Source organism: Setaria italica, chromosome IX, assembly GCF_000263155.2.
Source record: "Setaria italica strain Yugu1 chromosome IX, Setaria_italica_v2.0, whole genome shotgun sequence".
NCBI lineage: Eukaryota > Viridiplantae > Streptophyta > Magnoliopsida > Poales > Poaceae > Setaria > Setaria italica.
In genome coordinates, this window is record NC_028458.1 from 45,712,655 (window position 1) to 45,740,571 (window position 27,917).

Sequence of the window (27,917 nt, forward strand, 5' to 3'; positions counted from 1 at the left end):
AGCCGTTGCCAAACCCTACCATCCGTTTCGTTTGGCTGGTGGTCCATGAGAGAGACCATGGCTAATAAGCACCTCTTCCCTGCTGCAGGCCTGCAGCAGCAAGCCAGCAACCCACGATCCTCCAGTCCTCTGTTCTCATGTAATTTCTGCTGCGGCTCCTTTTGGCTTTGTCGCTGTCACGCACCTCTCCACGCTCTTCTCCTCTCTTCTTCTCTCTTGTTTACTTGTTGTCTTCCTCCCTCCGCCCCCGCGACGTCACGCTCCTTTTCTTCTCCCTCCGAGTGTTCCAAGCCTTCTTCCTCCTCCGCTCCAGGTAGACTGCTTCCTCGCCGCGGCTGGATCAGGTAAGCGATCCAAGACACCTCCGTCTCATGGTTTTTGACCTGTTTGTGATCATGGCCTTCATACCGGTAGCCTGCGTCTGCGTGCCAACGACTTGTGGTCTTGCCTGGGCGTTTGGGACTTTCTTGGTTTGGGCTTTATTTGTATTCCCCGTACCCTGAATTTCTCTGAACCTCCGAGGAATCGGGTAGCTGTTGCTCGAGTTCGTCGTCTCAAGCTAGTTTACTTCTCTTCTAGCCCCCTCACCAGACTACCAGACAGGATGGATTCCTTTGTCCTCTTGCCAAATGGAGTGATTCCAGGTTGAAATTGCTTCAGCATTTCCCAGGATTCTCACCTGAGAATTGACTACGTTTCTCTCCTCTTCGTTTATTTATTTTCGTTGCTCAAGCATATTCATTTGCCCTGTCGTGAATCCTCCATGCTTTCTGCATTCTCCGGTCCCTTCCGTTGCTTCGAGCCTTGGTTGCCAATTCCATTTCCAGTTTTCCATGCTTGCTAGTTGCTACCGTGTTTTCTGCCGTCCTTTAAGTCGTGGCCCAAGGCGATTCGAGTGATTACGCATTCACTGAAGAAAACTTGTGCATTTCGCTTACCGAGTCTTGTCTGATCCAGCTGCGATGATGCAAGTGCGCTAAGCCACTGCTATCCTTCCTCTGACTTGTGGTAGGGTAACTAGCTATTTTGTTTTGCCTTTCTTTCTTTCCTTCTTTTTGGGTGAGCTGAACTACTTGTATGGCATGTAGCTGACAGCTACAGCCTTTTCTGTTATCTAAAAAAATGTAGCTGTCAGCCTGTCACAATCTTAACTAATCTTGCTTGTGTAGTAGGAAAAACATGGCAGAAGCAACTGCTGGTTCTACCAACAAAGCTGTACGGCAATACGGGCCAGGGGACTGATACTAACCAGAGGACTTATTTCAGTCTTTATGCAAATCAATCCTGCACAGCCCTCGACAAAACTAGACCCATGTTTTATGTATGATTGCTGTACGTACTTTGCATCACGTAGTCTAGAATCCTATAAGTTTTTAAATGTTTCAGCAGGAACATGTTGTTCTGAAAGCCGCTAAATATCAGGTCAATTTTGTCGGGAAAAAATGGTTTAAAATTTTGCATGGAAAGAAGAGTCCTCGCACTTCCTGGAACAAAAACCATCCCAATTTTTTTTTATATTTTTCGTTGCTGAAGGGCTAACTTTGAAATTCTGTAAATGTAGCGCAGCACAACTAACTAACAAAAGGTGAGGTGTGCTGCCAATGAAGACAAGAGGCATCGGTTTCTTGCTCACATGCCACGCAAGGAGAACAGGCAGACAGTTGATCTAGCAGATGCTATCGCAAGAGAGAATGGTAATGTTATGGAACGAATTTTTTTCTTCATCCCACTATTGTTAACATCTCTGATCATTGGTTTCTCATTTTGCAGAGTGTTTACTCATTAAAAGGTTCGAAAGGTCCAGTGTTTCCTCTCCGATCAATCCTCGTCTTCTTCATTGCATTATTTGGCTTCTACGTCTGCTACTTCTCCTTTAATCAGTTAACTTTCGAAAATGAAGAAAAAATGACAAACGAAGAAGAACAAACAAAAAGTATTTGCAGTAAACCTGCAGTTCCGCATGAGCAGAGGCGATATGTGCACTTCCCAAAGCCTATGACTTATGACAGGTAACTTGGTTTGAAGATAGATGGCTTACTCCAATGTTCTATGTATATAATTCGTGCATGTCATGTTCTCTGATTCTTGTTTCTGAACTCATTTCCTGCTTCAAAGGGGCGAATGCGCATGTACCCCGGTCCGTTTCTTTGTTATTGTGTCTATGCAGAGATCAGGAAGTGGGTGGTTTGAGACTCTGTTGAACAGCCATCCTAATGTCAGCTCAAATGGTGAAATCTTCTCTGTTAGAGATAGAAGAGAAAATATCTCAACTATTTTGAGGACTCTTGATAAACTGCATAGCATGGACTGGCTCACTAGTGCAGCAAAAAATGAATGCACATCAGCATTTGGATTGAAGTGGATGCTAAATCAGGTAAGCTATCATTGCATTATTCCCCACTTCACTGTGGTATGTGTGAAGGTTTACCCAGTGAGCTGCTTTCAAAGCACATATTGTTTGGTTGGTCAGAAGTGGCATACCCATAGGTCTTATCATGTAGCCTTTGACTATATTTATGTTCTTGTACTCCAAACCTAGCAACAAGGATTTTGATAACTTAAAAATGCTACTCATCATGCTCTTGCCCTGAGAAATGCTGTAGATATGAAGCATAAAAGCACTGGATTGCATTAAGATAGTTTGCTCCATGCATGTTTTGCAGGGACTCATGGAGCACCATGAAGACATTATTGATTATTTAAACAGAAAAGGGGCTATGGTGATACTTCTCTTCAGGAGGAATACATTACGGAGGCTTATCTCTGTGTTGGCTAACAACCATGATAGGAGAACAAAGCAGTTGAATGGCATTCATAAATCACACGTCCACTCAAAAGAGGAGGTAGCTCATGCATATGCAGTTGCAATTACATTTTCTGAAGAAATTTATTCTAATGCAATTTCTGGAGTTATGGTTAAGCTCATAAGCCTACTAATTAAGAACATGACTAATACCAAAGCCATCTGTCAGTTTTTGAATGAGCTAAAGTCCAACAGGCAATGAAGTAATGAAACAAAATATGAAATTATTGTATTAGTAAGATGGTTCAGCTGATATCATTTTGCTCCTACTGAAACAACCTTACCTGATTCTCTCTGGAAAGTAGTTCATCCTGTCTGTACCTTTTTCTTGGGCAGGCTGAGATACTAGCGAGATTCAAGCCAAAGATGGACGTGTCAACTCTAATCCCAAGCATCAGAAACGCTGAACATTCCATGAGAACTTGCTTGGGCCACTTCAGCAAGACACGCCACATGATCCTCTACTATGAGGATGTGATCAGCGACAAAAATGTAGTGATCACAAACAAACGACGTTCTCATCCTCTGACTAGCTCCAGGATTACTCAATAGCATAATTTTCCTTTTCTACGATTTATGCAGGCACTGTCTCGAGTGCAGGAATTCCTTGGAGTTCCGGTGACGAAGCTGTCCAGCCAGCATGTGAAGATCCACACCCGCCCCCTCCCGGACCTCGTCGAAAACTGGGAGGATGTGAGCGACATGCTGAACGGGACGAAGTACGCTCGGTTTCTTGATGATGCAGACTACGTCAAGTGATGGTTTCTAGTTCAGGGCCAAACGGGTCATGGATATAGTTCCAGTTTTAAAGAGTTCATAAATAGATTTTTCCTCTTTTTGGCCCCCACAAAAAGAGTGCGTAAGAGGGTTGCAGTTTCGACAGCGTTGTTTGTAGGCAGGAGGTTTACAGAAGGGATGAGGGAAGCAGAGATTATAAAAATTGAGGCGTTCATTTTCCGCCTTTTAGATTCTGTGTATAGATTTTTCTGGGTTTTTGGGTGTCCTCCAAAGGTGGCTCGCAATTGAGCTCCATTTCCGAAATTCTTCCAAGAAAACCGCAATGAGCAGATAATCAGATGCCGTTTGATACTTGTAGTTATTACTGACGACTTCTATTTTTTATTTCGAGTAGATCAGTATATTCTCCAGTGCTCCATGAACCCCAACCAGCAATTGATGCATCGCATTGAATTGCCGGCTATGCACACTTTTATTGCACAGGGTTTGATTCCTAGCACCGATTTGATTTAATTTTACTTCAACAGCGGTAATCCTCTTTCCTTGCAGCAAGTTTCTCTATTTCAGGAAGGGTACAAAGTTACAGATAAATGGAATTTCAAAACTTCTTATCTATATTTTGATGCTAACCCATCAGTCCTGAACAAGATTATCCTGAAAATATTTCCTCTATGGTATGAAAAAAAATGTTTTGCGAATTCTACATGGATATACAACAGTTTGTTGATACAACAGCTGTAAGAACAGTCGGTCTCAATCTGATTTCCTGCGGGAAAATGACTTCCGCTCCGACAAAGGGACAATCACCTCGCACATGTTTCTAATCATGCCTCTGTCATATATATTGTTTTTCACAACTGGTTCCACACTCGGTCTTCGGGACCTAACAAAGAATGACCTCCATTTGCTTGGAGGAGCTTTGTGTGCCTCGCTGTTAGATGAGCCCATGCTGGCCTTGAGTGCAGCAGCATTTGCCTTCGCTTCGTTCTCCTTTTTCATCCACATGATGTAGTCTTGCCATTTGAATGACTGAAGAAGATTGTGCAAAGAATCCACAAAGGAATTTTTGTATTAGAAACATCCTTCAAACTATTGTTTTATACAGTTAAATTCAGGAAGCTGAACCTAGCTCGGTTGAGTGTGGATGTACACCTAGACCACTCAGGTTCAAATCTTATCGAGGGGAATTTGGGTGCCTATTTTCTTCTTAATATAAAGACACATAGTTACTCCTAGGTTGGCCTAGTTTTTTTATAATTAAAGTCATTTTCCCACTTGATATAGCACTTCATGTCTACTTGAGAGAGGCATCTGATTATTTAAAAAATCTGCCCACAGTGATATATGCTTCATCTAGAAAAATTCTTCGGATTTTTTTTAAAGAGAAAGTTATACTTTGTCCACCCAAACAAAAGCCATATCCCTAAGGGAAGCTAGTCTTTTAATTATAATATTTAAAAGACTACAACAAAGAATGATAAACAGGAACAAAGTGTACGTGTTGAGATAGAAATTTTGATTAAATTTCAAATGTTTAAGTGCAGTTGTCAATTATGCCTTACCTCATTGGTTGTTGTATTTGTTAAACAAAGGTGTGCATGGTAGGCGCAGAAACCACCAAGTAGCAATGCTAGTATAGCCAAAAATACACTCAGAAGTATCTGTGTGTTATGTACAGCAAGCAGCCACTGCAAAATTGACCAGAGTAAAAAACCAGATACAGTAGAGCAATAAAAAAAGATTGATTCATTGTGTTCCACTATTATACCTGTGCAACATGTGGAAATAATCCCAAGAATGAATTCTCAATACCATAATAAGCTGTCAAAATCCAACAAGAGTTCAATTCAAATGCGAAAATATAAGTCCATTAAAAGAAGACATGTTACGTAGCACGGTTTATATGATCCCTCTATTAGTGTATGCAGGTCGTTCATAACAGATTCAGAAATTACAGAGATTCAGCAAGATGGCACACAATTTCCTAAAATGTGCTACTAGGAGAGTTTAACCCTCCCATAAGAGAACTCAATTCTCCTATGCGAATGGTTAAGCTTTATAGCAGATATGTTAAGTTGCTCAAATTGAACAAGGCAGCAAGTTCTCAAGAAGGCATTGAATTACCTGTGAGAATGTAGATAACTTTCCTCTCTTTTAGTTCGCCAGCAAGAATGAAGCCAAGGACTAGTGCCCCGTACACACATATAAGAAAGTGCCTGTTATGAAGGGAGGACAAAGTAAATAATAAAACATCTAGGGGAGAAAATGAGAAGACTATGTCAATAAAAAAATGTTCAATAGTCATCAATAACAAACTTTTTAAATATTTCAGGTTAGTAAGTCACCTTGATGATTAATTAGCTTGCTACTTATGACAATTACACAATTATGACTATTACAAAAAGGCTCTAATGTTTGGCTAGGTTGAATAGCCAAGTGGCTAACTAAATCTCCCGGATTGATTTGGCAATGCAAAGATAAGATGATCTATAAGTTATAACAAAACCCATGAAGTTACAGCACAAATCGATTAGTAGTTAACACTACATCTAAACAACTGCATTTTGCACACTACATTGTAAAATTATGTGGTAGAGTTCTAGAAAGCAAAGCTTTTTCACATACAAACAAAGAACAGAGCAAGGAGCCAATGATCCAATTTATTGTAAGAAAGGTAATCTTGAAGCCAAAGTCAGATAACATATCTATTTTGAGACGTTTACTTGTCTTTTCACATTAATTGATGTCCTATTGTTGTTATTGTAGTTGGGTTAATATTTGGTACTAAAAAAGAATGGCAGTTCATTCCACAATAGTAACACAGAGGAGCTCTAATTGGGAATCATGTTGATGTTCAGAATTTTTATTTAGGCCATAAAAGACAGACAGAAGGTAAACATAGAAAAATATAAAGAATTATCTGTGAGAAATGGCATGAGCCTTCAGATTTCTCATTTAGGCCAGACAAAGATTATAAGGTAGGCTGAAAAAGAAAACCTGAGCAAAACTCACCAAACCAAAAAGGCCACAAAATAGCGAGTATTTTTCTCCCCAATGCAATTATTCTGTATCAAGAAGGACAAATTCAGAACATAAATAAAAGCAAAAAAAATACCATCAAGCAGCAAGTGCAAGTACCATCCATCCACAATGATGATCAAATCGAGCAACACATTTATCACATATTCTGCAGTGCTTTGCCCTGGCTGGTCTGCACATAAATGACTGATGAATCACTTTAAGATATGAAATAAAGGTAACAGATATAATGAGCATTAGAAGAGAATGGAAGTTATTTATCCTAGAATCTTAACAAAATTAAAAGGACTTCAAAGAATGAAAGAAATCAGTTCTATCTGTTGCACATGTGTTGGATTACTTATTGCATCTCCCCTGTGAAATTCTACGGTGGAACTTACAAGAAAAGCTAATTACCATCTTACAGATTACTATTCCAAAGTCCTCAGCATGCAATAATTAGCTGATAGATTAGTAAAATATACCTAGTAATCTTGCAAGTAGAACATTCTTTCTCCACAAAAATGATGTTGTCATATGGGTAGGCAGATACATATTGAGAGAAATTCTCAGCAGTAACGGTCCCAGGATCAGAAAAGCTAGTGAGCACGAAGAGTATAGCACCAACAGCAACAGCAACTATGCTCAAATATCTGCACAATCAGACCTCTCATCGTTAGAAATGGACAATGAAATCTATCCCAAATTAGTAAATATTTTGCAAGCTACCTGTGCCATCCACTCACATAATACCCAGGAATGTACTCGAAAGATGTCTGCACTATCATAAAATATGTCACCCCAATTATGGCAACATAAAACACCTGCAGTTGAGAGAAGAAATGAAGTCACCAACTACTGTTTTGGAGCTGCTGCCGACACTAAATGTTTTATGCATTCAGCTAACACATCAGGAGCAAAACTCTCAGCTCAGTTGGGAGTTTCATATAAGAATAAGAGTGAGCTACAGATTTTCCATGGCAAGCATTTTATGCCAGCTCATGTGTCTAAGGATATTAGTTGAATAATCAATATTCAATAAGCCAAAATTCTCAGTGAAAACAGGGAATCTAACTATAGGAGGAACTGAAATTGACATGAATTATATGTATGTATTATCCATTCATAATAGAACCAGTGTGCTGCCTATTTCAGAGCAGAGAGTTTAAATTCAGTTCGACTGTCCAAGCATATGTTTATACATGCCAAGTGATGCCAGAAAGTAAACTATTCTCACTTGGTCTACCTTCCGGTCCTCACTCACTTTTCCCGCCTTCCAAATCCGTTTCTACCCCCCTCCTCCCCCTGCCTTTCTTACCTCCCTCCTTTCACAATCTTCCTCCCAAGTATTCACATTTCATAACCTCGCACACCTGTGTGACAACTGCAATGACTTATAGTGGTTGGCAACCTACATTTAGTTCACTCCAATTCAACCTACATATAAGGCATACACCTCATGCATCCAAGCTACACCAGCTAAGAAGCAGAGTTGCACAAAGCCTTTAACAATTTCACAGAACCTGAAGAATATAAGATCCCTCCCTCAATCAGCAGGATTTGGCTACATGTTTACTGTTCGGAAAATGCAGCAGGTTTACCCAATGCATGCAACTAACCGAAGCCCCAACATATTCAACATTTCAACCAACTACATTATAATTCAGAACAAGCTCCAAATTTGCAGAACTAAATCGAGCATCAGGGTTTCCAAGGACGCATCATGACGATTAGGGAAATTTTGCTACAGAACCCACACCCCCTATCAACAATTTGACAGCTATCCGGAATCACTCAGCATTAAGCTTTCAGAACTGAAAGCGAAAAAACCTAAATCCTCACTAGATGCCCTTTTCGTCGCGAATAATTCACCCCATCATGGACAACTCAAGACGCTTTTCCCCAATCACTGCCAATTCAAGTACTGAATGAGTAGTTACGTACCTGCAGGATCGGGTTGGGCCGGTCGCAGCAGTACTGCTCGACGCCGAGGACGAGATCCCTGGCCCCGGTGCCGCATACCGCCTGCACGAACCGCCTGCGCGAACAAACCCTTCACTCGCTAAGCCGGGGCGGGAGCGAAGGGAAGGGGAGGAAGGAGGCGCGAGAACGTACAAGAGGTAGTGGTAAGCGCCAAAGGTGAGGAAGTGGTTGATGCTCTGGATGAAGGTGCCCTCGAAGATGGGCCACTGCCCGCACAGGAACGACACCACCACCAGCGCCGTCACCGACCCGTGCGCCACCAGCAGCCACGGCACCTCCATCCCGCCGCCGGCCCCTCCCGTCGCCCTCCCCGGGGAACCGCAGCCGTCGCCGCCACCGGTGATTCTGATCGATCCAGTCAGAGGAACCGCCGCCGGACGGAGGAAACAACGCGAAGCAACCTCCTCTGCCTGGGCACCTGAGTTGGGAGACGTGGCATTTGCGAGGTTTTAGGCCTTTTTACAGAGATATTTCACATTGACAAAAAAAAAACCTTACTTATCGTCCAATGCAAATCATTCTTTTCTCATGAGTCCCCCAATGTTTACCTCAATAACTCCTCGTTATTTGTAAAATTTATTGCCGCAGCCCACGTCAATGGCAGATAGAACTATCATTTGTGATGATATGATTTTTTGGAAATATCATTATCAAAAGGAACAGAGGGAGTAGTACGGAGTACTAGTTCGGATTTAAAATTATTTCTTAAGATTTGAATTTTGCTATTTGGAGAGAGTTGCTCTAAAATTCAGAATTTAGGTTAGACTAGCAAAATACCCGTGCGTTGCTAGGTAAAAGATCAATTGTGTTTTTTAAACTTATTATATTTTTTATTTCCATCACTAAATTTTTATTGCATATCTAGACATTTAATAGAAAACCAAAAGAATTTTGACTTAATTATTTCCTTCAACTCAAATACCTATTAAATTAAAACTTTTTTTATTAAGCAAGAGAGTTGCTACAGAAAAAATATGTAACCATGTTGTACGACCACATTCACATATATTCTGGCTTAGCAAATACCATTGTTGTCTGAACACTGCGTATATACGTTGGTAGATGTGGATCAATTTCTAAGTGTAAGTAAGTCTACACCGACACTACTCAATATGCGATAATTTTTATCTTCATGTATATTTTTTCTACTCTAGTACATATTGGACTCCTAATAAATACCATGTTTTTTTTCCAGCGACAAACGGTACCTAAAGTTTGGAAACTAAATAGATAGCTTGAAATTTTTAAAAAAAATATTTGCATGTATGTTCCTTGCAAACTAAAAATATTTTTTTAATGTGATACCAAAAGGAATACTATAGCTCTGACCATTGCCACGTATGGCATGGATGCCCTATCCGGTTTCCTAGTTCGCTTTCTCCTGATTTTGCGTCCTATGCGTCGACTCAAGTGGGGGAAGTTAGTTTTTTTTTCCGGTTTTCTACTGGTTCACCCTGAGGGACACTAGAAATTCAAAATCTACTCGTATTTCCAACCTAGTCTCCCACGATAGCTCACCGCCAGCCACTCGTACGCTGAATCCACCGCAACCCCTTCAAAATCAGTCCCAAAATCCAATCAACCTACAAATCCAGCACCCCACATTCTCGGCCGTCGATTTATCTAATTTCCTCATCGGAGAGGCCTCCACGCCTTGGTCGTGGCCATGGTGAGTTGAGGTGTTCGCCGCCCCTGCTGCCACTGGCGACATCGACCCTCGGCGCCACCGGTAGCTACCTCTCCGTGAGCCGCAGTAACCCTTCAACATCTGCTCCCTGGTGCTGCCAGTCTCAACGCTCCCTCCGTTCCAGGTGATGCTAAGTCAACGCCGCCCGCCGGGGCCAGGGAGGCTGCTCGGGCATGGCCGGGCGGGGTGGCCGTGGCGGGCGGCGGGGCCGAGGCCGGGGCAGCACGGGTGGCTGGGGTGGCGGGTTCAAGGGCCCTCCTGCGCGTGCTGTCCCTCGCAGTCGACCGCCTCCGCGCGTCGTTCAGCTTCTCGCTGCCGACCACGCGCCGCTCTTCGAATATGCGGCCGCGGAGCCATCCCCCTAGCTGCCGGCGAGGGGGGCCGCGGCGGCGGCGGGGAATGACGGCCACGACGATGAGCTCAAGCGCGAGGAGGTGGTGTGCATCGAGAGGACCCGGTTGGAGGCGGCCATGGAGCTGGCGCCCAGCAGCCGGCGTCCGCGGACGAGGAGGACGCGGAGGGCGGTGGCGGCCGAGGAGTCGACGCGCGCGCACGACGTCGTCGTCACCCCTGCTCGCGCCCACCTCGCGGCGGCGGTGGTGAGGGAGGCCGGCGTCGGTGCTGGTGCTGGGCTCGGCGAGGTGTTGGCGGTGGAGGTGGACGCGCGCGCGGACGACTTCATCTGGCGGTTCCGGGAGCAGCTCCGGCTACAGCGCCTCGACTCCATCCTCCGCTACCGGGACACGCTCACGTACCGCGGTTAATAAATCAATTGTTAGACCCACCCGTCAATGACTAAAGTTGGATCAAATAAAAAAAAGTGGGCAGCAGGATCCACACTTTATAAATAGTACTAGTATAGATAGATTTTGTAGAGGTGATGCTCGTTGGGTTTCCGCCCCTACCGGTCAATCATTATCTTCAAAATCAAAAGTAGACCGGTAGTATAGATAGATTTTGTAGAGGTGATGCTCGTTGGGTTTCCGCCCCTACCGGTCAATCATTATCTTCAAAATCAAAAGTAGACCGGCAGGTTAAAGTCCCGTTTGGTTTGAGTTGTCTATGCGTAAGCAACTAAAAATAAGTAACTTATTTGCTTATGAAACCAATCACCCTTGCTTATTGGGTTACTTATGGGGCTGCTTATTTTTAGCCTTGTGTTGCTTATGAGGACTAAAAGGTGGTCTTTACCCCTGCCTTCATTTATGGCTGGGTGACTCCCCCTTTCTCTCTCCTCCCATCCCTGCTCTCTCCCCCCACCGATCCCCTTTCTCTCTCGTTCTCTCCCCCAGATCTCTCTCTCCTGCGTCCCGTGCGCCATCCCTGGCGGCGGCGCCCCTGCGCCATCCCCCGCCGCTCCCCCCGGATCCCAGCCGCTAGAAGCCCCTGAACTCACCGCCGCCGGCGAAGCCCCCGCCACGTCGCCTTGGAAGGCGAGCCTACCGATGTCTCGCGGCTCCTCGAGCCTTCCCAGCACTGCCTTGCCCCCGGGCCCCGGGAGCACATCCGCCTCGTCCCCCGCGGCCGCCGCGACGACCCCCAGCGCGCGCTGGAGCTGCATGGCCCCCGCGGGAGCCGGAGGAGGGAGGATGAGGGGAGCAGCCGCCTGGAAGCGGGGGATAGGGCAACGGCGGTGGGGGATGGGGCTTCTGGCAGCGGCGGCGGCGGGGCTTCTGGTGGCCATCGTGCTCAGGGCCATCAGGATGAGGAGGAGGGAGGGGCCCCGCGAGGCCGCGCAGGGAGGTGTAGGGATGTGACGCAGTTGCCGGCGTCCCAAGCGCAGCACGCGGAGGCAGCGGGGGAGGAGGAGGGGGACCGCGCGGCGCGGAGGCCAGCGCGCATGAGGTGCCGACGGCCATGGATTTGGAGCTCTGCCATGGAGGAGTGGGCCCGTGGGAGAAGGAAAAAGGGCAGGAGCAGTAATAATTAGGGGCAAACACGTCAATGTCCACCTCATTCAATGTTGTTTAGCCCAAGCAACCAAACAGCTTGGACTAAAAATAAGCAACTCAAAAAAAATAACTTTTAGCTGCTTATAATAAGCAAGGGGAACCAAACAGGCTTTAAGAGAGGGCTAGATACGCAAAGAGGTCGACTTTTATTCAAGGTATCGATGAGTAATGGATTACATTATATATTGTTTAACATGTTTCAAAATCTAATTGCATATGTTTGTAATATCTGCGACCATTTTTTTGTGATTCTGCGCCAGCAGCCGGACGTTACTCGCAGTGCGAGCACTGAACTGGCCCGATCGCAGGAAATCGAAGTGTTGAAAGCGTTCCCCGTTACTTCAACTGCAAGACGCCACTATGTAGCTTTTCACAGTTCACAAGGAAAAGCGCCGTGAAGGACGTCGGTTCACAGGGCTCACGAGTTCCACCAGGGCATTTCTGATCCTAGAGCAGTTTCTATTCAATTTTCTAACCCTGCCTAAATACAGGACTCAAATGGTTATAATTCCATTCAAACCTTGTCTCAGCCAATAGATCATTTATCAAGATGCCTTCATGATAACACAGTAACAACAATACCTAAATTTGCAGTAGGGCAATCCATTAAGACGGGGTGAAAATGTCCTTGGCAAATAGCCAAATAGACGATATCATTCAAGCAAAAAGAATACAGAAAATTCCATAACAGTACCATCAGTTTGAAATGCGCAAAACGGCAAAAGCCGTGACACAAAAAAGATAGCGTGTGTCAAAACCGACAGCATCACCTGTCATACAAGCATGTTTTACTAAAAGCCTACTGAACTCTTCTAGGGAAGATTGTTCAAAATAAGGGATTGTCTGCAGTTTCCATCCTCCCACCTCCATTCCAACGCATCCCAAACAGCATCAAATTTATCTGGGGCTGAATGAAAAACCATCGTGTAAATATGAAATTATCACAAAGAATGTACAAAAGCAACAAAACAAAAATGCAACATTTAAGAGCGAGGTCTGGACCTGGATACAACAGCTGGACCATGTCTGTCAGTGACTGGTGACACACGAGGTTTGCCCCCATCTGGGCTTGGAGATCGACTATGTGACCTGCGGTGCCTGTTGGCCCGAGGACGTGGAGAGCATGATCCCCCAGGTGAGTAATTATCACGGTGGTCCCTGCCCCTATAAATAGTTTAAGAGTTCAAAATCCTGAGTATGGATGTCACGCAAAGGACAAAAGGAGCACTACATCAAAAGCATAATACCTGGAAAGTACAAGAACAAGCAGAATCATCAACAAACTAAATTATATATAACTGAACACTTGTCAACAGCAGCTAGCAGTACAGTACCACTTTTATCCCAAGACAACTGAAGTATAAAGCGAGATATCAATTTTTACCTGTCCCATATCAATAAAAGCTACCCAGTTTGATCCAAACATGCAATGTGCAATGCATTAAGGTGCTGGCTCAACATAATCAGCTCACTTGAAAAATACTCTTTCCCCCAGGTTTCTTAGCCAAGATTATCTTTACACTCTGGGTGACAGTACTGCTTTATCTTTAAAAGTAATGCCTTTCACATTCTCCAACTCTGGAGGTCACTGTACTTTCACTTTGCTCTTTATTCTCCAAACATCATGGTTGTCTTTTGGTCTTACACACTATATTCTTTGTTGACTGGATAATAAACACAACCAGAACAGAACAATTCAGAGCAAAATTCAAAGCCTTTTGTCAACATTAACATATATTATTACACCAATCAACAAATGTCAAACAATCTAACAAACCATATCGCTAATGAAACATGGCAAGCATGCCCAAATGTAAATGTAGGAAAGGTATGTTTATCAGTTTCTTGTCAATAGTTGGTTTATTTTGTTTCTTGTAAGTAATTAACAATTTAACATTCTGGACGAGCAACACAATCATTCTCGAGTCTTCAAAGTCAGTTATAAGCATGACTAAAAAGATAAAAAGTTACTCAACAAGCAAGGTAAATTAGATTTCTCGAGTCACCAATACACAATTTTGACCGCTGCTTTTATACGAAATAACAGCCAGATATTGTAACATTATCTTCTGAAAACATTTTTCATGATAAACCCAATGATATTTTCACATGAACAAACTAAATATTTCTTTACAATGCTGGTAATTTTAGAGGTTTGATTTCTAAAACATCATATGTTTACGAATGGGCTATAATATCCATCTCCTGCTTGTTTTACCTAAATTCAAATGAATCACTACGACAGTACGGATTTTCAGGCTATATGGATTTATTAACCTCAAAACAAAACTTCTAGACAAGCTGATGCCCTCTCTTTTCTTTTCTAAGAAGGGCTTGTGCTGGAAATTTTTAGAAATTTACAAGCTTAGACATGCTAAAATAAAATACTAGGAACACTGTAACTAATGTAGCATATTAATCCTACTGGTTTGATCATGGTCAACAGTATGTCCATAAGAACTGAACTACTGAAAGAAAAAAAAGCATAAATTCAACTATTCAGAAGCCAAAAATAGACATTCAAAGGATCTATAGGAGTGAAGAACAATCAACATACTCATCTATTCAACAGAAATTGGATTCATACCTGAAGTGATGCCTAAGTGGAGACGGTGAGGGTGAATGAGCTGCCAGGAAACAAATAGCGTTTACTATTTTACAGTAAAATGGAAAAAATGTAACATCTAAATTTTATGAACCGCTTTACACTTACAGTGGGAACGAGACCTTGGAGATCTTGATAGTGATCGTCTTGTGAACCTTCCATCCATGTACCTACCACTACAGCAACAGAAGCACGAATTATTTCTTTGCTTGCTTCAAGTTTACTACCACTAAGGCCAATCTAGAGCGCCGATAAAGGATGAACTTACCTTATTCTTGTTCTCATGCGCATTTCTTGCGGTGTTTTTCTATTCTCTTCAGCATAAACTATTGAAATCTCTTGACCACCAATAACTTGATGATTCATCTCTTGCTTGGCCACTGCAGCATCCTCAGGGTAGCGGAATTTCACGAATCCAAAACCACGAAGTTCCCTGTAACATCGACCATTTTAACTAATAATCAAGAAAGAAGAAACTTATTGTAATTCAGAAAAGGACAAGTCATCATTCCAAACTTCCAACAGTTGGTTGTTTATTCCCATCACCAATTAAAAAGAATGGGCAAAGACACATAAAACAACTGTTTATCAAAGACAGAATATACAGCATAAACTCCACCATGATATCATAGAGGGCCTTTATTGACAAAAAAGAACAAGGCATTTTCATTGAGAGAATTTCGACCCATTTCTACTAAATTTTCATTTGTATCCAAATGGGTCAAACTAATAGTCTTCAAATGAACTTTGGAAATAAACACTAAAGCTTCATAGTGTATTAGTCTTCTAAGTGTGCCACATAATTCATCTGCTTTTTCATATTCAAAAAAGTGTCTGTCTATGCACAAGTATTATAGCCTCAATGAAGAGGTTGGCATGAGGCTGAACTAAAATTTGATATAAGAAATGCAAAAGAAAGCTATTCTCACCTGGTGTGGAAGTTCCTTGGAAGGTAGACATCCTTTACAGGGCCGAATTGCTCAAATGGAACACGGATATCTTCTGGCCTGAAGCAGATGGGTAAGAAAAAGCAGTTCATCAAGCTGTAAGATCTGGGGTGTACATGGTGGCAACCACTAAATAAGATGTGGAAACATCTTGTTCATAGATCTGATCACTGATATGATTATATCATATGGTTGAGCAAACCTAAAATGCTTGGATTATAACTGCTAGCAGTGTTCCTTGAATACCATAATACTAACAATCGCGAGCACCAACTCCATATATGAACCAGTAATCTATTTTCTTAAAAAACCAAAGTGGTTGGAAAATGTCATCCCACTACATCAAATTAAAATCCAGATTTGATTCTAAAATTGTCAAAGCCTTAAACAGGACTGATCTAACATATGAATGATATGATATATAGATCCAAGGCCACAGGCAGTTGTTCCTGCTGTGGGTCCAGACTGAGGGGATTCAGTGGAACAGGATTGGCTGGGCGGTTGGATTTTGCGGATTGGGAAATGGATCTAACTGCGCGAAATGTCACCTCCGATGGGATTGCCAACAAGACACGGAGCTCAGATTAAGAATGCACACAATCATGTTAAGACCATTTAGTGAATGGCTTCCAAAATCCAAAGCATTTTTCATGGCAGATGGAATTATTTCTCTCCTAATACATTTTTACATTTTTATAAACAATCTGAGTAGTTATTTATGCACACATCTTCAGTTAACCATCAAAAAGGGTTAAACAACCCATTGCAGTGAGGTTCAAGCAAGCGTTTGTCAGCATGTAAACAACCAAACAATTCGTCATCACAAGTGAACAATTGAATCAAAGCTAAACTTATGAGAAGAAACAATTGTATTTGTTTTGTTGTATCACGTTAAGGGCCAATAAACATAAAGGGAGTCAATGACTAATTAAACTGTCCTAAGCAACAAAACAACGACTAACAATACAACTGAGTCAACAAGATGTATCTGCATGCAACACCAACAAAATATAGAGAGGTTAGGATTGACGGCTTAGCACATCGACCAAACCAGATAGCGCCGAGTCCACGAACCCTACGGTCATATGCGAGCTATAGAACCCCAGGCACGAGGCACAACGAGAATTCACCTGACTGTGAGGGAGATGTTGCGGATGAGGAGACCGGACTGCGCCGACGGCCGACCGTAGAAACGCCGGGGTCCGCCTCCGCCGCCCCCGCCCCCACGGTAGCGGTCGCGGGGGTCGTCGTAGTGCTTGCGCCTAGGAGGGCTCCGGCTGTACCGCCTCCGCGGGCTGTAGCTCCAGCTCGGACTCCGGCTGCGGTAGCCGGCCATCGTTCGTCGCGGATGCTGCGCCGCGCCTGAGACGAGGAACCGGCTTTGCTAGGGTTTCTCCGGGGTTTGGCTCAAGGTGTTTTCTGTCGAGAGATTTTGATTTTTGACACCCAAGAAAATGGATTTGAGAGGGAGGGGGGAGAGAGAGAGAGGAACAACTGAACAAGGCTCTTATGAGATGAGAGAGACAGCGCCGGAAAGCCCCATGGGCCAACTTTGTGTCGGCCCACAACCAAATATGGGCATCTTCACACACAGCGCGGACAAATCTCTCGCGCCGCCGCCGCCGCCCGCTAGCGCCGCCGCCGCCAGGGCACAGCCATGCCCCCATCTCGCTTCCTTTTCGCTAGGCGCCTCTGCTCCGCTCCGCATCCGATCCCGTCGGCACCCTGACGCCATCCACGGTCTCGACGCGGCCGAGCTCGCGCGGCCGCGGCCCTCGGCACGTGTTTCGGAGTCCCGCCTCCTCTCCCTGGTCCCAGCAGCCGTCCTCTCCGACCCGGATTTTGCCCGCCTCACGCTCTCCCGCCTTCTCCCCGCCCCAGCCCCATCGCTCCGCTTCCTCCGCTTTCTCTCCTCACACCTCCCCGCCCCCGCACCAGACGCCGCCCCGGCGGGCGCCTCCCCTCCGCTGCCCGGGGTCGATGAGTTCCTCCTCCGCCTCCCACCGCGACTCGCCGCCGACGCTGCCGACCTCCTCGCCTCCCAACTCGGCATCCACCCTTCCCTCCGCGCCCTCAATACCGCGTCCCGTGTCGCACTCCGCGCCGCTCGCCCGGACCTCGTCTTCCGCCTCTTCTCCGCCTTCTCCTCCTCGCCCGACTACCCCGGCGATGCCACCACTGTCGGCTGCCTCGCGCGGGCCTACGCCGCCGAGGGCCGCCCCCTCGACGGGCTCCAACTCCTTCGCGACGCAGCGCGCCGCGGGTCCCCTCCGCCGGCCGACGCCGCTGCCGACGTCGTGGGCGCCTTCGCGGCTGACGGCAACTTCGCCAAGGTCTCGGCGACGCTCCACCTCATGATCGCCGCCGGGTCCATCCCGGACACGGTGGTCTACCAGCGGATCATACATGGGCTCTTTGCGCGAGGGGAGGGTAGAGAGGCTCTTCGTGTGTTCAGAGAGATCAAGCAGCGGGGCTATGAGATTGACAGAGCTATGTATACCATGGTGATCCACGGGCTATACGAAATGCGGCGCACTAGACATGCACGGAAGATGTGGGATGAAATGGTGGGCAGGGGGTTCGAGCCCAATGAGTATGCCTACTGCTCCCGTGTCACTCACTATTGCAAAGCTGGTGATTTTGAGAAGGCCCGCAAGGTATATGATGAAATGCTTGGGAAGGGGTTCAAGCAGACCACTGTTACCTGTAACATTCTCATCAAAGGGTTCTGTGTCCATGAGAGGGTGTATGACGCACTTGAGGTGTTTGAGGAAATGTCAATAAAGGGGATCAAGCATGATGTGATCACTTATAACACATTAATCCGGGGCCTATGCAAGGTTGGGATGTTAGCCGAGGCAATACGGATGTACGAGTGGCTATCATCATCTGGTTTGGAGCCGACAGTGTCAACCTTCAGTCCGCTCATAGCCACCATGTGTAAGGAAGGACAGGTGGATGCTGCAGTGGACCTGATCAAGTCTATGCAGGCTAAGGGCTTGGAGCCATTGGTGTGGAACAATGATTGCATCATCAATGGGTTCTGTAAGATTGGTAGATCAGATGAGGGTATGGCATGGTTGGCAGGTATGTTGAAGAACAACATAAAACCTCGACAACAGACATTTAATTCTTTGGTGGAATCGCTGAGCACCTCAGGGCGAGTGGATGATGCGTTGCTGATCCTAGATATAATGTTCAAAGTTGGATTTGAATTAGGCAGGTGTGCCTGTACCATACTTGTTGATAAGCTATGCACAGGCAATGTATTGTACTCACACCAACTGGATGATATTTTGGCGAGCAACCAGTAGCAATCAACTGCCTTGCGTATGGCATAAATGTTTCTTTGGCCCTCCCAAGACTGATGTGCCCACCAAGATCGTGTTGTTTTGACTCTGTCAGGGGGGTTACTCAAATGCCTTCTGCAGAAGATTCTGATGATCAGAAAATTTTGATGTTATTGTTGGTTCGTAATTGACTCTTGACTAGCGTTTTTGCAATTGCCGTGGAGCTTGCCGAGTGTCGTAGCTCCTGTAGTGTCACTGTAGAATTTTCTTGAAGAATCAAAAATAGTTATCAATGTGTATCATTCAGAGATGAGAATAATGCACTATACTCAGAGTTCCTTTTGCTGCAAAATATGAGTAATACTCTGAGAGACATTTCATGTTGTCAAAATATCACAGAGAAGATTTTTCTTCACACAAACTTTTAACAGTGTAACTGTGTAGGAATCATTGTAGTGGGAAATGGTTCAAAAAAGGAGCTAACTCCTGCATCCTGATACTAACTTTTTGAAGGCTGTTGCAAATGTAAATCTGATCAACCAAATTGCATGGTAAGGGATTACGTTTGCACCCTATAGGCACACAGCACATACTCCAACTTTCACTGCTTTACCATGTACCTGTTGTTATGTAGATTTCCAACAGATGGTGTTGAATCATGTGCATCATGTTATTGGCCGTACCAGAGCAACGCCGTTTTGTCTTGCAAGGGATGTGAGGTATGCTCTCTCCTTTCTTTCTGTTTTCCCTTTGGTAGTGTTCTTCTCTGTCCCGTTCAGCTTTCTTATGTAGCTAAAAAGATAGAAGGACTATTTATGATTTACCTGGACCATGTGTATAAAGCTGAATGACAATGCTTGTAGCCTGAAGTTGTGATTGTAAAATCAGCTCAGGTGGTTGGCAAAACTGAGCAAATGAGATTTTCCAGAGTGCAAATCCAATGTTTGCATCATCAGAGCTAGTAGAAGCAGCAATATCTCCACTGAACCTTTGTAGGATACATCTGGTAAGTTGCTCGTTCCTGGTCATGGGTAACCCGTAACTAGCTGGTGCTTGATCATGTGCGTGGCTCTTAATTTAGCTCCAATCTCATTAGCAGCTCCACTGAATGACAATGCTTTTCGCTTGAAATTGTTACCACGACTGTAAAATCAGCTCAGATGTTCGCCAAAATTGAGGAAATGAGATTTTCCTGAGTTCAGATCCAACGTTTGTTTTTGCTAACTCAACAGATTGGACAAGGAATTATTCGTCTTTACAGGTATCTTGTACAAGTCCCCACATTGTCTCCACTGAACTTGTGTAGGATGCATCCGGTAAGCTGCTCGTTTCTGACAATAGGAATCGCGACTTAAGGTAACCTGTGAGCTGTTGCTAAGCTGATGCTTGTTCTCGCTAGCAGCTCTGATTGGAAAGCCTCATTGGCTAACAGCCTCTTGCGAGCGTCCTTTCCAGCATTGGAACAGAGGGTGCAAAGGGAGGCGCTATTACATTTCTTGGTTAGTGTTTTTTTTCCTGATAAATTTCTTGGTTGGTGTTAGTGCACTGTGCTGCGGAGCTGGAAGAGGCACACAAGTAATACTGTTTTGCGGCACTCCGTACAGAGCAGTGACGTGGAAGTATGCGTGCAGGATCCATCATTGGAGGCGACCGGGTGGGCTGGAGAAGTGGAGACAGACCTGTGTCGAGTTGAATGGTTCTATGGTCGATCTGCAAAAACACAGCGCCTAATGATTGGGGGAATCCGGGAGTTTGTGCACGGATCCCACGTCGGTCTGCCGTAACATGCACGGGCTTCGGCTCGACTGCTGGAGGCGTCCCACCGGCAGCCATGATTCTTTGACCAGGTGGGGGGGTTTGGTTGCTGACTTGCTGTTGCAGCCCATGGCTTCACTTGCCAGTCAGGCCACACACACACTGAGTCACTGACACACACAATGTGATCGGCTGCATGCGTCCATGTGAGAAATCATCGAAACAGTATCGTTATCGTATATACTATACTGCACTATCATGTGGCTGATTATGTACTGTTCACCGCTAGAAACAGTGAGATATTCTTTTGTGCAGCTGATTGTTAGTATGCTGTATTCGTTTGCAGCTGATCATTTTACTCGATGAGGGGAGCCAAGTCCCGAGCGAGAGACGAAGCGCGGGGTCAGTGCGCACTAGCACTCGGCTGGGGTGTTCCTTGACGATAGTGATGCATCATCATCGTTCGATTGCTGCGTCATGTTGTCTCGTATAATTTCCTTCTTTTTTTTGAAATAAAAATGTAGTCTCGTATAATTCCGAGCGAGCTCTACCGACATGGCACGCCATTTAACGATATCCTTCGGGTTTCGACCGTACGCGTACTCCAAGAAGGCAAACTCCAAATGAAAAGAATCATGGCTGCCGGTTGAGTGGTGCATGGGCAGAGAGATGGCAGTCGGCACCCCCTCAGCCATGATTTCGATCGGTTGAGTGGTGCTAACTGCCAACCGATGATCCATCTCCGCTCATGCACACACAGGACAGGCCTAGCCAACGCGGGGGAATATTAACCACAATCCAAATCTGTAGGACTTGGAGCCCGATTTGAATTAACGCAACGGTAATCGTAGATCAGCCGGTGCCGTAAAAGCTTAACAAATGGTTGGTGATATATAAGCTCCGACATAAGATATTTTCCTAGGAATGAAGCACGGCTACATTCATATGACAGATATTTTCCGGAACGCTGCTGGCTTGTGAGTTGTACAAGTTTTTACCTACAGCGTGCACAGGATTAAACCTGCATTCTGCTCTCTGGACTCTGGTGTCAGCCTGTCACCAACCAACCAGATCAAGATCCTTCGTCTTCCTAACCCTGATCTCGCAAAAATTTTAATGTTATGGCGCCATCAGACGAGACAAAAAACCGCGGCGCTTAATCAACCACCCAGATCGATCATTCCACGACGAATCGCCACACGCGTCGAGAAGAAAATTGCCAAAAAGGGGCCGAGATATTTTCCTCCTCTGTCCCACTGACGCCGGGCCCCCGAGCGAGCCCCCGGCGCCAGGGTATAAATACCCCGCTGCTCCGCCACGCTTCGCGTCGCCCAACTCGTCACACAGCCCGCCCCGGAGGCCGGAGAGCACTGCGGCCTGCCTGTGCCGCCGATCCGCCGTGCGCGCGGGGTACTAGGACCGGTTGATTTGCGTGTGGGGGTTCCTGATCCGTTGGTGCGGAGCCAATGGGGATAGTGCGGGTCGCCGAGGATGTGGAGGCCGGGGTGGTCGGTGCCGGCGGCGGCGGCGCGGGCGGCGAGGTGACGGAGCCTCTTCTCCGGCTCTGCGGCAAGGAGGAGGACGCGGAGCCCAAGATCCGGGCCGACGAGGCGGAGGCGTCCGAGTGCGGGAGCGAGGGGCGGCAGGCGGGCGGAGGAGGGTCCCTGCGGATGGTCCTCGTCTCCACCGCCGTCGCCGTCTGCGGCTCCTTCGAGTTCGGCACCTGCGTAAGCCCCGCCGCCGCCTCATTAACCACGTTCCTTTCTTACCTATATATACTACTCTATTTGGCGCCGTGCATTTAGCCTCCGGGAGAGACGTTTGTATGAGAAGATCAGAAGACGACCACATCCTTACAGATTTCAGGAACCAGGCATAATCTTTCGTAAATCTCTTCGTCCCAAATACGATGGACAGTTTGCGTTCGTTGTTCTGAATTTCTAATATGGACCTTAGCTTCTTGGCTGGACGCCTGGACAGATAAAAAAAGGAAGATATGAGTGTGTAGTACTGATGAGAGACAGCTAATTGCAGTACCACCCCGCACCGCATCACTGCTGCTTTTCTAGAGTTACCTTCCTTTTTGTCTCAGTTGTCACCATGTGGTTTACTGCGATGCCGCAAGGGACAAATGTCTCAAAAATAAGAAAAAGAAACATTCCAAAACTACACGGATGCGTTTGCAGTACACAAAGCGCATATAGTGAAACGAACAGTCCAGCGTATATTTGTTAGCTATAGCCCCCTCGAGTGAAAAAAGAAATATCAGATTCGGACGTGTCTTGGATCCGTCTTTTATAGCTAGAGGACAAGATTTCCTTTTCCAATCATGTTGTCGGGGCATATAATACTATATCTGTGTTCCACTAGCTAGAACGTGCTGGTGGAGTTTTTTCTTTTTGTTTTTGTCGAATCGTGATGCATTTGCTCGGCCATGTTTGTTTGCAGGTCGGCTATTCGGCACCCACGCAGTCAGGGATAATAGATGAAGTCGGGCTATCTATCTCCGAGGTCTGTGACAATATCATCCTTGAAAACTAAATGTTATTCAGAACGTTGGCATGTTCTTTAAACACAATTGTGTATATAAACCACAGCAATGGTATTGCAAAAACTACTTTTGAAAAAAATTTGAATACCATTTTCAGATGTTCAATCTTAGTGTACCAAAACTAGATGGCAAATATTTAGATTGTCTTAGTAAACTTTATTCAAAATGTCACCTTTGTTTTGACCCATCAGGGTATAGCATGCATGAACAAGCTTTCTGAGTAGTGCCTTAGTAGATTAACTGTACAAGACTTTGTTCGTTTCTGACCTTTTTTCTCTGTTATACTGTGATGTGTACTGTCACATTTTAATCTGCAGTTTGCAATATTTGGATCTATATTGACAATCGGAGCTATGATTGGTGCTGTTACTAGTGGGCGCTTAGCAGATTTTCTTGGACGTAAAATGGTAAAATTACTACCCCTGTCAGTTGGGCCGATTTGCCTACTAAAGATCATTTCTCAGTGTCTCCTCTGTTTCGATATGTAACAGACCATGCGGATATCAGCTACTATTTGCATGTTTGGTTGGCTTTCTATACATTTGGCTAAGGTTTGTTATTTGATATAATGGTTCTTGTTCCAAGTCGTATCTGTTCTGAGAGACCAGTTCTCATCTGTAACTTGTCATGAATGTACAGAGTGCTATCATGCTCTATTTCGGCAGAACCTTGTTGGGATTTAGTACTGGAGTTCTTTCTTATGTGGTACGCAGCTCACGGCATCTCCGAGTTAGATGCACTACACTTCTTACTCTATCCTATCTCCCTGTCTATATCAGTTGCATCATTCATGTTTTAACCCTGTTAACCTTCATTTTTAGTGTACTGATTCACTGGTTCTGGCAGGTGCCTGTGTTCATAGCTGAAATAGCACCAAAGAATCTCCGAGGGGGCCTTGCAACTTCAAACCAGGTTTGATAACTAGAGCTCAAGAATTCCACATCTCGCATTTGATTCTTAACTGTTAATATTGACCACTGGCTTTCTTCTGCATTTGCAGTTGTTGATCTGTTCTGGAAGCTCAGCTACCTACATAATAGGGGCCCTGGTTGCATGGCGCAATTTGGTACTAGTAGGTATGTTGTGTTCGTATCAATATGGGATTCATGGATATACTTCATATTTATGCTGGATGGAAATGAGAAGTTATCGTGTGCAGGATTAGTGCCTTGTGTCCTCCTACTAGGCGGGCTTTTCTTCATTCCGGAGTCTCCAAGATGGCTGGTAAGGCACTTCTCCCTTAGGTGAATGTTATGCGAAACTTTATTTCTTGGATGTGTCTGTGGTGAACAACAATTAGCTTCCCCCGTGGTTCCACTGCTAAACAAGAGTGGTTTTAGTAGGACATACAAAATGTGAGTTTGATGAGTTTAAATTACAGGCTAATGTTGGAAGGGAAAAAGAATTTCACATCTCACTGCAAAAGCTGCGAGGAGAGGATGCTGACATATCTGAAGAGGCAATTGAGATTAAAGTTGGTTTCTGTCCTAATTGGTTGTATATATTTGAATTTATAATGTGAAGAGGACTATGCTCAAACTGATATTTTATTCAGGAGTATATTGAATCACTCCATAGCTTTCCGAAGGCCAGGCTTCAAGACTTGTTTCTCAGCAAAAATATATATGCAGTCATTGTAAGGAATCATTTGCAACTATACTTTTACAACATCGTCTCTTTCTGTTCACTAAATTTGGAATTTAATATATGAAACTTTTCAGAAACATTTGCCAGCTGACAATAATTGTTGATCTTATATGTGCAGGTGGGTGTTGGCTTGATGGTTTTTCAGCAACTGGGAGGGATTAATGGTGTCGGCTTCTATGCAAGCTATATCTTCAGTTCTGCTGGTGTGCAAATATCTCTGATACTGTTGTGTTTTTCTAACAGTCCTTTATGAATTTGTTGGTTTTATCGCAACTTCAGGATTTTCTGGAAAACTTGGAACCATCTTGATTGGCATTATTCAGGTTTGAGAAAGCCACTTTCAGTTGGTAAAAGTTACTAATTAGAACATTTTGTTTATAACAATGACCATTTCAGATTCCAATTACATTGTTTGGGGCCATTCTCATGGATAAGAGTGGAAGAAGGGTTCTTCTGATGGTATAAATGCTACAAAGCTGAACTGATGTATACAAAGAAAGATTGTTAGGTAGAATGTTTTGTGAGATCCTTTTATCGTTTAGGTCTCCACATCTGGAACATTTTTGGGCTGCTTCATGACTGGAATATCCTTCTACCTAAAGGTAAGAGTATAATGATCTTAAGTCTTAATCTAGTATGTGGAGGAAAAAATAACTTTTGAGACTGACAACATGTATGATAGTATCTTAAGTTAATTAATGGCAATCACTTGGGGACTTACCGGTAAAAGTTGCAACCCGTGCTATGAAAAATTGTTTTGATTTATTTTTGTGTATAATAGTAATGCTTAATCCTCTGTTAGGCACAAGGACTTTTCCCTGAATGGGTTCCCACATTGGCTCTTTCCGGCATACTGGTAAGTGATACTGTATCCCTGCACTTTCAGTTTTCTTCAGTTACAATTTGAAATCTTCAAGGACCCTAAGCTGTATTTATTCTAGGTAAAGCCGCTTGAAATTATCATATCTAGTAAGGCGGCACATTGTGGGAGATAGTTATCCCCATATAAGCCACGGGTCACGCACTCTCTAGCAATCTGACATTGCACGTTGCTACCTCCTGAAATAGGTGTACATAGGGGCATACTCGATTGGAATGGGTCCTGTCCCTTGGGTTGTCATGTCTGAGGTAAAATGGCATCTGGATTGGCCTTGATGATTTTATAATTTGGCTGAAAAATGGTACATTATGTATGCTGGCCATTTACCTTTACCCGAATTTCCTGCCTGCAGATATTCTCAATCGAAATGAAAGCAATTGGTGGAAGCTTGGTAACCCTTGTCAGCTGGTTGGGTTCCTTCGCGATTTCTTACTCGTTCAGCTTCCTCATGGACTGGAGCTCTGCAGGTAATGCACCTGACTCCACTGGAGTTCACCTTTTACTCTTCCTTTTCTCTTGGTAAATAAAAAAATACGTCGCTGTTACGAAATTTGCTTAGTCAGAAGCTGACTTTCAGATTGAACAGAGAAGACATTTCTTTTTTGAAAGACGAACAGAGAAGACATAGAATGTACCCTTCCTGCTTACATTTGTTCCATTGCTCGTTGCTCGTAGGGACCTTCTTCATGTTCGCTGCAGCCAGCTTGATCACTATACTGTTCGTGGCGAAGCTTGTTCCTGAAACCAAAGGAAGAACACTTGAGGAGATCCAAGACTCTCTGAACTCTCGAAGATAATAATGAATTTACACCATACTACAGAAGAATTCCAAGATGGAAAGTGATATACGAGTTCCCCTTCCCACCTTCACTGTGGGACTTCTGCCCCATTGCAGGAGATAGAAGATGCAAATGTTCACTTCCTCCCCCTCCCCCCTGCCTCTCTCTCTGTTATCTATAGTGTACCCTATGTAGTTTTAGGACGACGCATATTGAGATTATGTAGTATGTACCATGTTCCCTCCAGATTATTGAGCTGTAACTGAAAGATAATAATGTACCATGTCACTCCAGATTAATGAGCATCACATGTACATTCATGATCAGCAGATATGACAGTGGTGTTATAACTGCTGCTGTGTTACCGGGACGTTCCTCCATACGCATCATCCTAGACAAGCAAAAATCTTTAAAAAAATTATCTGTGAGATTTTTGAACTTTTGAGAAATTTATGGAATCCCCATGTACTTTGAAAGACATTTCTAATTCTAATATAATACAAATGTTCTTAATTAGAAAAAGTGTCCCGGGGTTTCTACCTTTCTTGAACCTACTTACAGTTAATTACAAAATTCTGAAATCAACACTATTTTCTTGTTTATTGAGGCATGAGGGGCAGATCCTGCAGTGCATAGCTTCATATTAGGAATATATTTGGATTTTTTTGTCGACTGATAAATGCTGGAGAAGTATTTGGTTTGTGCTAAGGTAATGTAAACGCAAAGGGAATCATATTGTAGTGTATTTGGCGGCAGAACGGGTGATTACCCTCTTTGTTTGGTTGCGCTCTGGTAACGTAGTTAGATTAGTCAAATAAATGTTTCAAAACAAAGATTAGTCAGAATACGGTGTGGGTGTTGTATCTGATTAGTAGGAGAGGAGGGGTAACAAGCTTGTATAGATATTATTTAGGTAAGGGATTTGATTACAGTGTCAATTGATTACAAACCACCGCAATCAAACATATATAATATGATTTATTACCTTCAATAATCAGATTACGACCCAACCAAACACCACCTCAATTACAACTATGAAGAAATTGCAATTCAACACCGTCCAAGATACACAAAGGGAACACAGCATCCAGTTCAACACAAATGATCACGACTACTGAATGATATCGCGGTCTATGTTTGGCTACAAAGTGTCGGTGGATATTCCTTACCTTCTTGTATCATAAATTTTTTTGTCAGAAATGCTTCGGTGAAGACGTCCAATAGCTCTGGAAGCATCAAAGCATCGGACGCTCTTATGAGCCTACATGCTGTAACCGGACCC

At 44.4% G+C, this 27,917-nt stretch overlaps 4 protein-coding genes and 1 pseudogene across 7 annotated transcripts; 3 read left to right on the forward strand and 2 right to left on the reverse strand.

The window, feature by feature from the left end:
• Positions 1–108: 108 nt before the first annotated feature.
• On the forward strand, positions 109–3,902 carry LOC101760819 (nodulation protein H). Of its 3 annotated transcripts, XM_022822901.1 has the most exons (8): positions 109–344; positions 1,170–1,332; positions 1,562–1,694; positions 1,771–2,009; positions 2,116–2,374; positions 2,664–2,843; positions 3,140–3,295; positions 3,386–3,902. In XM_022822901.1, exons 3-8 carry the CDS (start codon positions 1,674–1,676, stop codon positions 3,560–3,562), a joined length of 1,032 nt encoding a protein of 343 aa, XP_022678636.1. In that variant the 5' UTR covers positions 109–344; positions 1,170–1,332; positions 1,562–1,673; the 3' UTR covers positions 3,563–3,902. The 3 variants fall into 3 exon arrangements, with proteins under 3 accessions (XP_022678636.1, XP_022678635.1, XP_022678637.1); XM_022822900.1 differs by lacking the exon at positions 1,170–1,332; XM_022822902.1 differs by lacking the exon at positions 1,170–1,332 and having other exon boundaries at positions 1,567–1,694.
• A 182-nt stretch (positions 3,903–4,084) lies between these two features.
• Positions 4,085–8,971, reverse strand: LOC101761478 (probable protein S-acyltransferase 17). Its single transcript, XM_004984237.2, has 10 exons — positions 8,675–8,971; positions 8,504–8,597; positions 7,289–7,383; positions 7,045–7,212; positions 6,680–6,752; positions 6,554–6,606; positions 5,666–5,757; positions 5,310–5,362; positions 5,104–5,229; positions 4,085–4,570 (listed from the first exon to the last, which is right to left on the reverse strand). The coding sequence occupies exons 1-10, from the start codon at positions 8,821–8,823 to the stop codon at positions 4,295–4,297; spliced, it is 1,179 nt and encodes a 392-aa protein (XP_004984294.1). The 5' UTR covers positions 8,824–8,971; the 3' UTR covers positions 4,085–4,294.
• A 3,787-nt stretch (positions 8,972–12,758) lies between these two features.
• Positions 12,759–17,193, reverse strand: LOC101761877 (serine/arginine-rich SC35-like splicing factor SCL28). Of its 2 annotated transcripts, none has more exons than XM_004984238.3 (7): positions 16,864–17,193; positions 15,716–15,793; positions 15,055–15,219; positions 14,895–14,962; positions 14,769–14,808; positions 13,184–13,345; positions 12,759–13,088 (listed from the first exon to the last, which is right to left on the reverse strand). In XM_004984238.3, the coding sequence occupies exons 1-7, from the start codon at positions 17,067–17,069 to the stop codon at positions 13,079–13,081; spliced, it is 729 nt and encodes a 242-aa protein (XP_004984295.1). In that variant the 5' UTR covers positions 17,070–17,193; the 3' UTR covers positions 12,759–13,078. The 2 variants fall into 2 exon arrangements, 1 of the variants encoding a protein (XP_004984295.1); XR_215935.3 differs by lacking the exon at positions 12,759–13,088 and adding an exon at positions 13,566–13,845 and having other exon boundaries at positions 13,204–13,345.
• Positions 17,194–17,261: 68 nt separating this feature from the next.
• On the forward strand, positions 17,262–21,092 carry LOC101773262 (annotated as a pseudogene).
• A 1,021-nt stretch (positions 21,093–22,113) lies between these two features.
• LOC101762444 (sugar transporter ERD6-like 16) lies at positions 22,114–26,961 on the forward strand. Its single transcript, XM_004984239.3, has 18 exons — positions 22,114–22,505; positions 23,227–23,289; positions 23,647–23,736; positions 23,821–23,880; positions 23,969–24,034; positions 24,176–24,241; positions 24,330–24,405; positions 24,489–24,553; positions 24,711–24,803; positions 24,885–24,965; positions 25,095–25,179; positions 25,256–25,299; positions 25,373–25,435; positions 25,519–25,578; positions 25,779–25,832; positions 26,045–26,104; positions 26,209–26,323; positions 26,532–26,961. Exons 1-18 carry the CDS (start codon positions 22,245–22,247, stop codon positions 26,651–26,653), a joined length of 1,524 nt encoding a protein of 507 aa, XP_004984296.1. The 5' UTR covers positions 22,114–22,244; the 3' UTR covers positions 26,654–26,961.
• The last annotated feature ends 956 nt before the right edge of the window (positions 26,962–27,917 follow it).